The following is a 16,028-nucleotide window of genomic DNA, read 5'->3' on the forward strand; positions in this document are numbered from 1 at the left end:
TAGCAGGGGGCACACAGACCAAACTATAACTTAATGTTCACAACAAATACATTTTTCCCAAAGATATTTTGGATTGGAGGAAGTGAACACATGTCATACATCGTTATATACCTCAGTGGTTTCAAAAAGTAGTGGTTTCAAGTCAGCCATGTTTTGCCTGAAGTCTACTGGCACACTTGTTGATCCACACATAGATGACTGCTTACTTCCTCCCTTAACAACTCACTACAAATTTGCACTTTTATAGGATGTCAACAGGTAAAGGGTCAAACCTGGTGCGTGCCAACATTGGTCATATCTATATATAGATATGATAGATATCTGCATCTATAGATAGATATCTGCATGACCGTGATCATCAATTGGAGGACAAATCCGTAGAAAAATCTAGTCAAAGACTTGTTTTTAAACCTTGAGGTCATTTCACGGTCTCCCAGTTCTGCTTCAAGCCGAGGTCTATTGTCTGTAGTTTCTTTCCCATTACTCACCTCATCTTCATAATTATCTTCTGCCCTGATGATACTGGAAGGACAAATGGTGATTTAAATAAGAACAATTCTCAAAGGGGGTGGCTGTCAAAAAAAAAAAAAAAAAAAATAAGATTCTTCATTTTGCCTTCCCGTTTGGTCTTATGAACAGGAAGCCGCCCAAACGCAACCACGCGGCCGGAGCTTGTCATTTTTACTGCCACCTGTTCGGTACCTGAAGGCAAGGGATTAAAAAATAAATAAATAAATAAATCTTTTTTTAGATTTATAAATTATTCATACAGAGTACTGCAAAAACTGCAAATGCTAGATACACAGATTAGGCAGGTGCCTGCAGTTTTGACTGTGGTTGTGCTGACATAACTCAGACCTCTGACAGTGTGTGAGTTTTCCAGGGAACAGGAGTCTCATACCTCATGTCACTGGCTTTGGTGATCCGCTTTCATGAAGAACTTCTTCACCTTCTCTTGCTGCAGTAAGCTGCATTTTTTTTTTTAACCAGAAAGAAAAATAACTATTCAGCCTGTCTCATTTTCCCATCAGTGTTTCTTTTTATTCAATTTGTTGACATCATTTAGAGACAAGAATGCACATGTGTATGTGCAAAAAACTATTTTTAGTGCAACCTAGAGAGGAAATGTAGCAATAAAAAAAAAAAAAAAAAAAAAAATATATCAGAACCAAATGTATTACCCCAGGTAGAATGCTTGTTAGTTAACATGAACTATTTTATTGAGTTAAACTGTACGGCTTCATCAGTCTAAAAGTTGTGTGTATCAGTGAATAAAATTCTGAAACCTCCAAAAAATTGTGTTTATATGTGCAATATAGACGGGATGCTATGCCATGTTGATTGATTTAAAAGACTGAGGTTCAGATAAATATATTGGTGCAGTATGTTGTGCAGAGCATCACTGCAGCAGCAACTGAAATATGCTTTAGGAGGCATTGGTTGCCCTCTAGTGATGATGACAGGGACTAGATGTGTTTCCAAGCCTCAGTCAATATACTGTATGAACAGCACAGACAGCTCACTGCATAATTCAGTGGGTGCAGAGCTTATGACACAGCCTCAAAATCTGTACGCCCAGTACAATGATTTTGCATGTACACAGCCACTATTAAGTCTGCATTTAATAGCATATTTGAAGGGAATGTAATATCCATGTTATATATTATAAAATGCCAAAAATGTAAAAATGTTGACTCCTAGAGCACATGTAAGCAAATGTCAGCATTTAATCCCCCCACCCCCTGCCAAGAATCAGTCATATATATATATATAACAGCACATATAAAAGCACTTTTCACATTCATTTTGTCTCATTCACACTTGAGCTGTGTGAAGAAAAGAAAAAGATTTTCTTCCATCTACATGCTGTCTCTGTTTCGCTTCAAATAAAATGCAATAACAGATGGGGAATTTCCAGCATGATTTTATCTCAGCTCAGAGAACAGTTTATTGTACCTACAGTGTCTTTTAAATCAGTACCCAAATCTTCCAGGCAAAAAGTAACCTGTCGCTACAGTTTTCACTGGACATTAGTCTTCACTAACGCATCACGTCCTGTCAGAGACACTAAAATCCCTAAACCTATATGCAATATTTTACCACAAGAAATTAGAAACATTTTATTATTGTCACTATTACTGATCCTGTCGTGGCACTGAAATACTTTTCACATTTTTTTTACTGTTACTGCTGACAGACATGCCCCATAAAAACCATTAAAAGCAAAACCAGATACAGTCCTTGGTTCTCCCCACAACTCTCCTTTGCCATCCACAACAGAGACAAAGCCTGGACCGAGGGTAAATCCGCTGGCTCCAGATCCAACTCTGAGGACTGGTTAACATTTAGACAACCTGCACCAGCATGATTACAAAGGCTAACTCAATTTACTATCTGTAAGCCCCTTCTGGATGAGACAGTTTCACAAAATTTTGTACCATCATAGCACCCCTCAAGAACTTGATTTAGTCAAACCTCCCACCTTAAATTAAACATCTGGTCATATTCCTAACATGGTTGAAGCTTTTAATCACCTCCTGACCTCTGGTCTTTAATTTAATGCTGTTGCAGATTTTACTGAAGTCAATTCCCATATCTGTCCAGCAGAGGGAGTCCCCAAAGCCTCCACTTCTCCCAAATGCAAATTTTGCTTTAGCTTGGAAAGCAGCACAGATGTAAAGTTTGGTTTCAGCGAAAGCATACAAAAACACTGGTGCAGATAATCTTGACCCACATCTTCTTTGCCCCCTTAATCTGTCCTCATTTAGCACATATTTTTAACCAAATCTTTTTAACAGGCATGATTCCTGCTTCTTGGAAGAGAACCACAGTAATACCATTAAACTAAAATGGTGATGGCTCAGATATGAAGAACTACCATCAACTTTCTTAGCAAAATTCCAAGAATCATTGGTTAATTTACAACTATGCTCCCTTATTGACTCACTGTCTGGTTTTCACCTGGGTCATAGCACAGTAACGGCCGCAGCCTCAGTCACTGATAACATTGTCTGTTTGTTGACCTCTCAAAAGCGTTTGATACCGTTGATCGTGAACTCCACAAGTTACAGTCTTTTGATCTACACAAAACCATGCTTAGTTGGTTTCACTCTTACCTCACAGGAAGAACTCAGTCTGTTGTACCTGAAGGTAGCCAGTCAAACTATCTTGCCATCAGAAACAGCTGCCACAGGGGTCTTTTCTTAGTGCACTGCGAATACTTATCAGTACTTAACGTAAGTACGTTAATTTTTTCACTGATGATACAATTTCATGTCTTCAGTCTGCCCTTTCAAATTCAAGATTGTAGTTTTAACATGCAGAAAAGAACAAGTATTTGTCCTTCTCCACCTCCAACTGTGACTCTAACCATTCTGCCATTAAAACTTTAAACGGCACTATTATAGAAATATTTAAGAATTTGACTTGACAGCAGACCATAATTCAAGATTCATATACAATTGCGATTCAAAAACTAAAAATCAAAATTCTTGCACAGAACTGAAGGAGTTCTGTCTTCTTCCAACTCGAAAACTATTGTGCAGTTAACCTTCATGTCTGTCCTTGAGATACTCTGTATTGTCATGCTGCCTCTTCAGCAATTAAACTCGTGTATCACAGTGCATCACACTTTACCACAAATGACAAATTATGTACTGATCATTGTTGTGTGTATCAGCTGATTGGATGGACATCCTTACAGTGAAGAAGAAATAGTCACCTCATGTTATTTATTTATGAAACTATCAACAATACACCATCCCTACTATCCCTAGTTTTGGCAGAACTGGGTTCAGGTACTACGTACCTTTTAAATGGAATGAGCTGCAAACTACCAGTCTTACATTCCTTGGAGATTTTGAAACTTTGCTGACTGATATTTACTGATTGTTTTTATTAACTCTTGAGTGTCAAGTTGTTTCTGTTTGCTAATTTTGTCCTTGTGAGTGTTTCCTCTTCTTGAAAAAGAGATCTTAATCCCAGTGAGACTGCCTGATTATGTAAGTATTAAATGTGGTCAGGTCTGTAGACAGGATCAACAATTTATGTAACACATAAATGAATCCAGGTTAAGTCGTCCCTTGCATGCCTTGCAACTTTAGCCCAGATTTTTTTGTTCCGATCAGAGAGGCTCTGCTCCCTCAGCTGGCAGCATAACTGTCCATATCCAAGTCTGAGACCTCAGTCTCATCTGCAGAGCTAGTCAGGGATGGGTAAGGCCTTGGCTGGTCCAAGTTGACATAGTTAACCTTCAGACTGATGTAGTGCTCTCCTTCCAGGCATGACAGAATGTGTTGTACTTCTGTAACCAAGTTATTGAAGGTAGGTCTGCAATCAGGATCCGGGTCCCAACATGCCAGCATGATGGAATACCTGTGGAATTAATCAGTGAGTGAATGAGTTAGAAGGTGGGTGACCTATTGTATGATGCCTGTTGCTAGCTTAAAAATAACAAGATAAAACTCATGTATATTCATAGAGAATTGAGTCTCCTGAAGAAACTCAAATGATAAAATATTCATGCAGTTCTGGCATGTCTGCAAGGGGTGCGATATGTACAGGTTTCGTTTATGGTTCTTACAGGTTATCAGGGCAAAACTGTGGCTGTGGCAGTCGACGTCCCTTCAACAAGTAGTGTGTGATGTCATAGGGGTCTACACCTGGATATGGGCTAGCACCTCTGGTCAGCAGCTCCCACATTAAGATGCCGTATGACCACTGGGAAATAGATGAGCAGTGTATTGTAGATATAAACATGATAGTTGTAATTGTATTTCAGGTGCCTGTATACTGTACACTCACCACGTCGGACTTGGTAGTGAACTTTTGTGTTTGCAGGCTTTCGATGGCCATCCACTTCACTGGTAGCTTGACCCGTTTGTGATCTTGAATGCTGTAGTACTCCTTGTCATAGATGTCCCTCGCCATGCCAAAGTCAGCCACCTTTACTGTGAAGGTTTCATCTAGCCTGGAAATAGAAGGCATATTAATCCCGTTCCTGTTCAGATGGCGTAACTGATGAACAACAATACAGGACGCAATGTTTAGCAGGTACATTTCTGTTTTTCACTATCTTTCTGAAAAATTCAGGATAGTGCTGTCACAATACCAGATTTTCTTTACACCAAAAAGATTCATGATAAAAATATAATCCCAATATCTATAGAAAAATTCATCTTTAGCTTTGTTCATTGTGTGGGGAGGTGGAGAGCGAGTCTGTAATCATAGCTGTTCAAAAGCATACAAAATAACAACTGTACCTAATTAAAAATGAAAAGGAACAGATTACAAAAGACCCACAAGATCTGCATTGGATTATTTAAGATGATATTATCAGAATTTCACTTTTTAAATATCATGGTTATCATCAATACTGGTGTATCACAACACCCTTAATTCAGCATTAATAAATGCTTTTGTGCTATACCGCAGTGGACTGTAGAACAAAACCAACCTTGCTTAATTCATGTCAATAAAGATATTCAGTAAATGAAATAAACCTTTAGATTACATGGTCTGAGCTTAGATTGGGTTATGTTTAAAACTATAGGAGACACTGAAATGGTGTGACAAAACCTCTCCATGGACATGTCATGGACAAGTAATCAGCGTATGATTCACACTCACATGCAGTTACGTGCAGCCAGGTCTCTGTGGACAAACTTTTTCTGGGCTAAATACTCCATCCCCATGGCAACCTGAAGACCAAAGCCAATCAGGTCTTTCACTGTTGGGTTCTGTGGAGGACAAAGAAGCATTAAACTGAGATGACCCGTTTAAAAACCGAATAAAGTATGAACAAGTTAACAGAGTAAATATTCATGACCCTGCTGGTCCAGACAGTTCCGTTGCGTAATTTACCCTTTTCTCAGAGCGGATGAAATGACGCACATCTCCATGCTTCATATATGGTAGAACCACCAGAGGGAGCCCTTCTTTTGGCAGCATGATGCCCAGCAGAGACAGTATGTTAGGGTGGTGGAAACCTTTCATGATGAGGCCCTCTCTGAGGAACTGGTCCACCTCCCCCAAATCTGTGATCCCTGTTAATAAAACACATGCTGTTACACAGACAAATCCAACAGCCACAAGCTCATATCATGCTCGCTTCAGTGAGAAAATGGGTATTTACATACTGTTCAACGATTTAACTGCACAGTGGGTCTCTTTCTTGTTGCTGTCTATCAGGTATCCATGATAAACTGTCCCAAAGTGTCCTGCATAACATGAAAATGTCATTGGAATGAACATTTGTTTACTTAAGTATAGAAAGAAAGAACTAAACAAGCAAACATTATTAAAGACAAGAGTCTTACCTTTGCCGATAATCTGGCTGTCCTTAATTTGGAGCATCTCAGCAGGAATCAATACATTTTTGACCTCATCCAGAAGTTCAGGGCTTAGACTGACCATTGAGACATTGTCCCGTGGCATTAAAGGAATGGCAAGATGATCATAGCTGGCAGAATTCGATAAGGCCATTCCTCCTGAACCTGATGTTTGCCTGGACATATCGACTGCAGCGCACAACAGAAAACACACATACCATTAAGATGTTGGGATAGGCCACTCTTTCTAATCTAAATTGTTCTTCCTAGGGTTATGTGTACTGGATGAAGAGAAGGGAACAAACAGATGAAAGAACCAGTCAAGACGGATTATAAAAGACTGAATTTAGAAGTCTCACCACGTCTGTAGTCACCTGTTGGGGAGAAACCAGTGCTGCTGTCCATTCGGTTCCGTGAGAGCATTGTTGATAAACGATTCTCAATGTTGGCTGAAAGGATACATATAATTAATGAAAATTTCTCTGGAAAAATAAACTTTGAAAATATAGAGTAAATTGACTGATGAAAGTTACAGTTGGTCAGGTTAATAATAAAGAACGAGCATACATACATACATACAGGAAATCAATTTTACATTTACATTATTATCACAATTTCAACTACTGTTGGTAGACAGAATAAATAAAGAAAAATACACATTTTCTCACCTCTCTTTTTCTTCCTCAAATGCATCATCACAATTAACGCTAGGCCAGCACCTGCTACCAATGCAGCAATAATGCCCAGCACAATGCCCGCAATCACAGATTTGTTGTTGCTGTCATCGTTCACTACTGTGCCAACATCATAGACTTCCCCATTCACATACACCTACAGTGGTGGAACAGATGATTTACTCTTGTTAGAGAAAGTGATTCATTTGAAGTGATGTTAAGCTTGATGATTTAAAAGCAGATCCTCTCACCCTGACAGGTAGTCCTTCACTGCGAATAACCAGACCTTTAGGAATCCTGCAGGTCAGCTCATTTAACAGCACCTGAGCGTTGCAGTTCACACCCCCAATGGTCATTATGATCTTCATACATGTGTTCACTATATTCAGATTGCTATGCTGTTTAAGTGGATGAAAAAAAAAGTTTATATGTTAAAAGACAAGTGCTAATTTGTGTTTTGTATAGATTACTATACCAAAGACTGCACATTAATTATAGTGCTGTGCAAATATTATTGAGATTTTCATAGAACAAGTAACTTAATATAAAAGGATATAGACTGTGTAAGAGTGTGTAAACATACATGCAGTGATACTTCCGTCTCTCCTGGTTTAAGAAGCAATAAATTGTCATCGCTTTCAAAGGGGATAACTTTGACCTTGGGAAGATAGTCAAACCGTCCATTCCAGAGGTTATTTTTTCCATCCATGTTAATAAAAAGCAATCCTAAGTGAGACTTCTCTTCTGGCATTTCCTCAGGAAAAGCAGGGGCCCAGCACTCCATATGTGTCGCATTTATGGTGCCGTTGCAGACCTTAAGTGAAATAGTGTTTGAAATCACAACTACTGTCACAGTGTGCCAAAAAAGTTTGCAACTAATGATTATTTTTACAATTGATTAATGTAGCGATTATTTTCAGGATTAATCAATTAATTGCCTAACCTATAAAATGTTAAAAAATTGTGACAAATGCTCAGCATAATTTTCCTGCGCTCTAAGTGATGTCTTCAAATTGCTTCTTTTGTCAAACTAACAATCCAAAACCCAAAGATACTCATACATGAAAAAGAAAAGCTGGAACCAGCAAATTTTCCCTTGAAAAATGACCAAATCAATTATTTATATTCTTTTGATCATCTACAGCCAAAGAGTCTAAGGTGTCCATAAAGTTGTGCAAAAGGATAAAATCAAATAGTTGACTTACTTGCTCAAGAGACTTGTTGAGTTTTTTGAAAGTGTACCGAACCACAGTTTTGTGGGCAGAATCAAGATTCTGGCCTTCTATCACCAGCTTGGAGCCACTGAATGACAGTATAAATGAGTATGGTGATACAAACACTGACATGATTTATGATGAGGAAATGGAATAAGTTTGTTAAAAAGACCAGATCAGACTGAGGTCAGTGTCCTACCTCTGGATACTGCATTGAGGTTGTATAGAGTTTATAACAGGGTTTTCCTTATAGAGGAACGTCTTAGTGGTTGTCACTTGAAAGTTGTCAATGAGCACTTTCACAGGTACCTTCTCCACACCTGCTGCAGCTACTGTGCTGCAGATGATTGAAGACAAAGTCCCACTCCCTTCAGAAGTACTGAAAAGAACAGTAAACAGTGAAATGAATGCACTGTAGACCACAGTCATGTGTTTGCAAAATACTTACTGTCTTCTGTGTTGCTCACCTTTGAATGTTGCATGTTTTATTGGCAAAGAAGACATCTCTCTGTATCCCAGAATTTAGATATCTGCCTGTCAGGGTAACTGTTGTTCCCCCAAACATGGGTCCATAGTCGGGGCTGATTTCTGTTATGCTAGGCTCCTGATAAGACAGAGGTCAAAGATAACTAATAATGTTACATAACATTATACGTATCATTGATGCCAACTGATGCAAATAAAGAACACTGTTTCAATTGCATAAAAATTCTCACCACCAAAGAGAAGCCAGAAATCTGAGCTGTGCCTTCAATTGAGTAGCGGCCCTCCACTTCCCCCTCGTGCACTTCCAGAGTGATGGTGAGGTTCTGGTTCGGTTCGGTTTTTTCTTGAATTTTGCATACTAGCCTGTATTGAGGACAAAAGGAATGATGTGCCTATCAGCTCTGTGGATGAAGATAATCCTGAGAGCCAGTAGCTTGTTAGACAGAAATGAGCAACGGCAAACATGGCAACATGACAAAAACTTGACAGGTTTTTGGAAACAACACATTTGCTACAATTCTTTTCTTTCAGGAGTGTGTGCACACTGAAGCTCTCAAAAAGTTCTGTTTGACTAAAATAGGGAACATTTTTCCCTGTAGGCTCTCAATCAGGCCATTGACAACATAACAAAGATATACAGAAACTTAATTTGTTACATTATGTTAATGTCAATGTATGAACAATTCATGATAGGGCTCCATACATGATTAAAACATTATCTGTGCTTTAAATTACAGTGAAGTTTTAGTAATCCCACAAAGTATATAAAAAAAATTATAGACACACAGAATGGAACATATATTCATTGAAAAAGAGACGCTTATAAAAATATTAGCCTAACAAGATAAGGTTGTGGATCTATAAATAGACCAGTTTTAATTAATATATTTTTTGCATAGACAAAATTCAAATTGACCAAATGTAACTTGAAAAAATGTAATAGACCAACTATTGAGAGAAATAACTAATAAAGAGGTTTTCAAGCTCCATCCATAAACTAATTCATATCACCCTCCACCAGTTAACTTGTTGACTAGAGGCTCACAGAGTGCAGTACTTTCAGAACAAATGCTGATAAAAATTAACTGTGTGTGTGTGTGTGTGTGCGTGTGTGATAGTCACATTTTACTGCTGCTCTTTTCAGGCAGGACAGTGCACAAGGTGTCGGAGCCCACTCTGATGATGTGGGTTGTGCCGCTGATGATGGCAGGTCGCAGGGGAGACTGAAACTCCCAGCCACACAGTGTCACTTCTGTGTCGCCACCAGCTGGCACCATTTTAGGGAAAAACTACAACAGAAAGGGATTCATCCAGACAGGGATTAGATTAGGAATCAGCACCTCAGTACAATCGCATTATGACTCATAGTGTTCAAACTTCATGCATTGCCTAATCAGTTACACCTAACAGCAGCTCTACCTCTGTTATGACAGGTGCGCAAGAGTCCTTGTTCCAGTGTGAAGCACATTCATACTGCCTCGAGCAGGTTCCCGAACACCAGCCACAGTTCATGAAGCGTGGAGCCATCAAACACAAGGGGCATGTCATAAAATGCGTGCACCCCGGTCCTGCAGAAGGCACCCTGAACATCTAGATCAGGCGGGGAGGAAGACAAGGATGGAGTAAGAGAAAAGAGTGGAAAGATACGCAGGAAAACACGGATTATATTGCTGCTTGACATTATGCACATGCTAACCATGGCTCTGCAGAGTCATTTAAGTTCTGGGAAAGAGAAGAACTTTCACTGTCTCCAACGGGAGGTGAAATCATCCATGCAGGGAGGCATTCTGGATTCATACTTTTAACACAGATGTTTCTTGTCCTTTTCGTTCTTTGTCTTTTTAACTTTAAGATCTAACTGTGTTATTTCGCGTGTGGCTCTTTGACACTGGCTATGGCAACTCCCACCTTTGGATGCATTATCAAATAGATCTAAAATGCTATTCAACCTGTTATCCATTGACTACTGTACACTTATTCTAGGTTGACAGTATATGGAAGACACAGCAGTGTGTAAAAGTTGGTCTGTTTGTACTATTCAGGACTACAAATCAATCTGTGTGCTCCAGTCCCTTTCCCCTCACAAAAAAGATTAAGCAGTACTTGCAATAGATATTAGAAAATGTACCTTATTTCCAACTACAAAGAGAAGTGAATCTTCTGAGTACACAGCTGCATTCCTGGACACCTCGCCCCCTTCCAGAGAATAGTTGGCAAAAACAATAGGCCTATACAGAGAAAGAATCACCTAAAGCAGACAAAACAGAGAAGTAACATCACATTAGGTCTTCATATAAACCTTCTCCTATCTGACAGAAAAAATAGGGAACAATGTGAACTGTGAGTATTCAACAGATTACACCTAGAGATTTCTGTATGTGGTAAAATAAACCTCAGAGGCAGAAACTTGAGCACATAATAAGCTCTGTCACAATAATGACGTTATCCACTTCCTGTGCATATATCGTCGACTTACTGACACATCATTTTGTTGACCTCAATATTTGCCTGTTGTGTTTACATTCAATTTTTCTTCATAGAGCCTGACAGGCCATTTCAATTATTGTTTTGGTTGTGTGGTTGTATTTTATTTATGACTTATTTATTCGGGATAAATTAATATCTGTTTCACATTACAGTTCAAAACTTAATTGTTCTTTGAAAGAATGTGCTTGCATATTTCTACCTGCAGTATGCGTCCATCTGAGGTACCAAAGTGGCCCAGTGTGTGATTCCCAATAGTGGTGACCAGGACAGCAGTGAAAAGGACATCTCTCATGTGCCTGTTGAAGAGGTCCAGTCTGTAGTATGGCTTTGATACCAGAGTGGGTTTGGCACTGCATGTGTCATTACCATCAAAGCTCTGCACAAGTGGGAAAAACACAGCCAGAACAAGAGTGCTAGTTTTTAGTCAGGAGTGGGAATGTGCATACATACATAAACCTGAAATCTAAAGTATCTGTCTTTTTCAGCATCAGCGTCACTCTGAGCACATACGCATATGTTTACAAATCATGGTAGGGGGAAAAGGAAGTGCTGTCTTCTTACAAGCTGCGAGAGGGACAAGGCCATAAAACAGCAGTGAGTCCAGTTCCATATGTTGACTTGATTACTGTTTGTCAACTACTGTTCCATACTTTCACACACATAAACAAAGTACATGACACATGTGTGTGGATGGTTGGCAGGGCATTAGTTACTTTTGTTAATAAAAAGCAATTTTTACAAATAAAGAAGATATGTTAAATTTTTTGTAAGCATTCCACTGTGAAACAATTTAGCAGACCTGCCCCAACACGCCGCTGTTTGCTTCCCACTATCTGAATGTTCTATATTCATTTGATCTTTTCAGTCACTTTATATCCCAGCATTTCAAGCTTGAATACACACAGTGTCCAAGGCATTTTATTGTGCACACCCAATACTTAACTTGAACTCAGGTAGTGCTTGACGCTAACTGTTTCAACCACCATTTTTTTTTTTGATTGATTACAAAGAGTGATCCCTTTCTCCTGACCCCTCATTTCTTAAATGTCCTGCCTATTTCCTGCTCAAATAACACACGTAACAGCCAGGCACAGTCCTTCCCAATGAAATTCCACCTTTTTATCAGCAGGATTTATAACTTGTGTTTGTTGGCACGCATTCCTGTAAGCATACACAAGGTTGTGAGAGCTCAAAGGACACAGCATGAACTCCATCCAGAGAAACAGACCACACCTTTATTATTTTGTCAGGCAACGCAGCCAAATGCTCTGTTCAGTGACGGTGTTTTAAGGGCAAACCAAGCCACCTTAACCTTCCAGTCCCATTATTTTCTGGTCGCTTATCAGTTAAGGAATCTGATCATTGAGTCTCTTACCTTAAATTACATTTCATATCAAAGCTCTGTACTGTAAACAGTTGCCACCCTTTCCATGAGAAAGACTGAAACTTACTCGAGCAAGGAAATGGTTTGGCAATGTACAGGTCACACCAGTGACTCATCCACCGCTCCCAGTTCTCTCACACACACCTCAGTCAGAGCTGCCTCAGGGATACCACTGTCCAGTAATTAAGTTTTATTTCACCTACTACAGTCTTTTTTTTATAACATGCTATCCCTTATTGCTCAAGGCATGTAAAACTGTAAGCTTACTGATAAAACTTCATTTCAGGTGACTTAATTACACAATGTTTGCCTGGATGGGTCACTTCCTGTCTGGGAATAAGGGGACCTTTGTACTGTTTCTCTGTTCTGATGACAACCAGTCATTAAAAAAAAGAGTTACTCACTTCATGTGGGCAGCTCTCCAGTGGCTGGAAGTGGCCGAGGCCTCTGGACAGTTGCTCAGGACCTGACTTGCAGCACGCCTCCACACCTTCATCAATCGCGAGGTTTACTTTACTCAAGGGGAAAGCACACAGGGCTGAATTCTTCTGAGGTTCACCACGTTCATTCACCTCTGCAAATGCCCCATACAGAATGTCTTCTGTCTCATCAACCCTCAGCTCGTCCACCAAATCCTTCCCAGCTCGCCCAAAATGTGCCGCCTGTAACCCGTTATACACAATGTCCCTGAAACCCTCCCTCCGTCTCCTCCTGCGCTTTGGGTCGTAGCGGCATTCCAGGACCACCTCCCTGTACATCCACACCTCTGGAATTTTTATGGGCAGTCGTCCCAGACGAGTCTGAAAAGCTGAATTGCTCTTTAATGGATTTTCTCTCTGCAGTGACAGGAAGTAGACATACTCCTTGGTGGAGAAGCTGTAGATGTAATCAATACTGTATGAGTCCCGTAGACTGGGGAGCACCGTCAACCCATTCATAACCATAAGAAAGCCATCTTCAGTCGAAAGCGGCCTCATCACTGATATTGACCTCCTTGGATACCTCTGTGTCACTTTGTCATTTACAGAAGCTGCTACAAAGAAGAATGTTGTGGCCGCCTGTTCAACGATGGTGACTTTGGCGCCAAGCGGGCTGGCCAGACAGTCTGGACAATCGGTTGGAGAGTTTCGCTTTTTATCGTACAAACAGTGAGGCTGAGCCTGTGGCGAGCTAATGTCAATGAAGTAACAGATGCCATGCTGAGTACTCCCACAAATGTACAAGTAGGGCAAGAGAAATCCAGCAGGATCCAAAAGCAAAACCTCATTGTCTGTATCCACTGGGTCCTCTGGATATGTTTCTATGTCACACACCTGACAGGTCTCACAGTCAGGACTGCCAACAGGTCCAGTTTTCACCTCCCATATTTTTTCCAGAGAATGGTTGACAGCCTTTATTACATTCTGGCATGCAATGTACACCTCTCTCTGTTGCAAATTCCAGTTCACTGCTATGTTCTGTATAGGTTTGTCTGTTTGGAAGTGGGGGAGGGAGTATTTTACAGTAAAATCCACCAGCCCGTGTGGAGTAGAAGCACATACGTGCTTTCCTGAGGCAGTTTGCGTTTGTATCCATATGCATACTGTCAGCAAGGCGGCCCAAGTGACCATCTCCACGTCACAGTCCTCCCTGATAGTTTGTTACCTATAAGATATTTCCCTCAAAGAGAACATTCTGAAGAACCAGCAGGAGCTCTGTGTGTGGGAGAACAGAGAAGGAATGCTGAGATTTAACAGACAGAGAGCAGTAGCACTTGATTCTCACATTCAGCAGAGATTCACTGCTTTGGAAGTGCAGGCAGCAGATTTTATAAATATTTTTGCTTGTTTAAACTGAGAAGTACAGCGTGAGGAGTCGAGCAGAGAGGAAGAAGCGTGAGCTTTTGTTTCCTCTCTGAGACACATGATTAAGTAGCTGCTGCTTGGTGTCTATGAGTTTGACTTGATATGCACATATATGGCGTAGCTGTGGAACCTACTGAGCTATAAAGCTGATAATGCCTGTGGAAAAATAGCGAGTCAGTCAAGATAAATCTGGAGTGGGCAAGACATGACTTGCTGCAACATGTGAAGCAACAAATGTTCAGACCTCCAGAGCCATAAAGAGAATAATAACAAATAAAAAAAACTAAATAAATAAACTGGACTTCATGGGTAGTCAGATAGTTATGCAAATCATTCAGCAGGTAGTTAATTATTATAATTATATACCGCGGAGCAAAAGAGAGGAAAAACACACATTTAACGTTAAAAGTCCAGATGACTATAATTAAGACAGTATGTACTAACTTATATGTTATAGTGTTATACCATCGCAACACATCTAGGAATTATAACTAAAGTGTGTTAAGTCATTCATTAAAGCGGACCAGTGTCTACTAGGCTACCTCCATACATTTAATTTCATCTTACCTGGCTTTGAGAAGGGGAAATGCTGCTGTGATTCGTCCAACAGTCTCAAATTGAGAATTCTTTTCAAGATAAGAAAAAAAAAACCTGCAGCAGCACTCACCTGACAGCACCGCAGACCCACTAACACGGCGCTCACAATGAACTGCATAAAGTCCTTGAGACAACTCCTGTGTAGATGGAAAAACAGGATCTTAAAATAGATCCTTCAAAATAAAAGCGCGCATGGATTAACCCCCTCGCTGAGGAAGCGTGATCAATGGAATTGCTTTCAGCATTGCCAACGTGATTTGTGATTGACTGCTGATTCTCTTCAATAACAAGAGTAAGATAAAATTTTATCCTTGGACTGGAAATTCTCATCAAAGACTAGCCTAATCGAGTCTAATCTGATTGAGATTAAACTGTTAAAGATTTAGCCAATTTAAGATAATAATTACAACAAAATAAGATATGGAAATCACATACATTACAGTGCTGGATTTGAAGAGACAATATGAGCATTGTGCAACTATATATCACCAGAGGTATTGAGAGTTATTATATCATTGTACTTACGCGCACGTATAATAATTTTTTTTATCCATACTAATTCAACACAGAATTTTTAATAAGGCATTGAACAAATGATTAAATAATACAACTGAAACGTAATTAAGTTCAAGTTTTTTTAAAAGGTCGGCTGCATTTAAAACACCTTGAATTTCTTAATTCAAATTGTCCCCATAGTCTGTCAACAATTGCTTTTACTTGTTGTAAGCTTAAAAGTTGCAACATGTTCTTGAGTAAGAGATTTCACCTTTATTTTGAAAGTTAACCTCCGAAAATGCTGTTGTCACTCTGACGTGCTTGACTCTAATATTCCTCAAGTGGGAGCTGTCTTGTCAAGCCGCGCCCGCAACAAGGAAGTATGAAATAGTTGCGAAATCTGACCACTTTAAAAAACATGGTTTCCTTCCAAAGAATCGTCTCATATCTGTTACTGCAGCTCCTTTTCCCCTCGAGAGTCATCCTGTAAATTTTAGTGGAAAAATTCCTCACTATGT

General features: G+C 39.7%; 1 protein-coding gene across 3 annotated transcripts; it reads right to left on the reverse strand.

The window, feature by feature from the left end:
• Window positions 1–1,016: 1,016 nt before the first annotated feature.
• On the reverse strand, window positions 1,017–15,171 carry LOC124056250 (macrophage-stimulating protein receptor-like). 3 transcript variants are annotated; one of them, XM_046383484.1, is made up of 21 exons: window positions 15,086–15,171; window positions 12,979–14,268; window positions 11,390–11,566; window positions 10,832–10,951; window positions 10,123–10,293; window positions 9,826–9,992; window positions 8,934–9,066; window positions 8,685–8,821; window positions 8,417–8,596; window positions 8,209–8,305; window positions 7,587–7,817; window positions 7,255–7,401; window positions 6,998–7,160; window positions 6,704–6,778; window positions 6,318–6,518; window positions 6,138–6,218; window positions 5,863–6,044; window positions 5,629–5,738; window positions 4,804–4,969; window positions 4,583–4,719; window positions 1,017–4,374 (listed from the first exon to the last, which is right to left on the reverse strand). In XM_046383484.1, the coding sequence occupies exons 2-21, from the start codon at window positions 14,182–14,184 to the stop codon at window positions 4,143–4,145; spliced, it is 4,113 nt and encodes a 1,370-aa protein (XP_046239440.1). In that variant the 5' UTR covers window positions 14,185–14,268; window positions 15,086–15,171; the 3' UTR covers window positions 1,017–4,142. The 3 variants fall into 3 exon arrangements, with proteins under 3 accessions (XP_046239440.1, XP_046239438.1, XP_046239439.1); XM_046383482.1 differs by having other exon boundaries at window positions 6,689–6,778; window positions 15,086–15,163; XM_046383483.1 differs by lacking the exon at window positions 15,086–15,171 and adding an exon at window positions 14,986–15,080 and having other exon boundaries at window positions 6,689–6,778.
• Window positions 15,172–16,028: the final 857 nt, after the last annotated feature.

Source organism: Scatophagus argus, chromosome 3 (genome assembly GCF_020382885.2).
Source record: "Scatophagus argus isolate fScaArg1 chromosome 3, fScaArg1.pri, whole genome shotgun sequence".
Classification (NCBI taxonomy): Eukaryota; Metazoa; Chordata; class Actinopteri; family Scatophagidae; genus Scatophagus; species Scatophagus argus.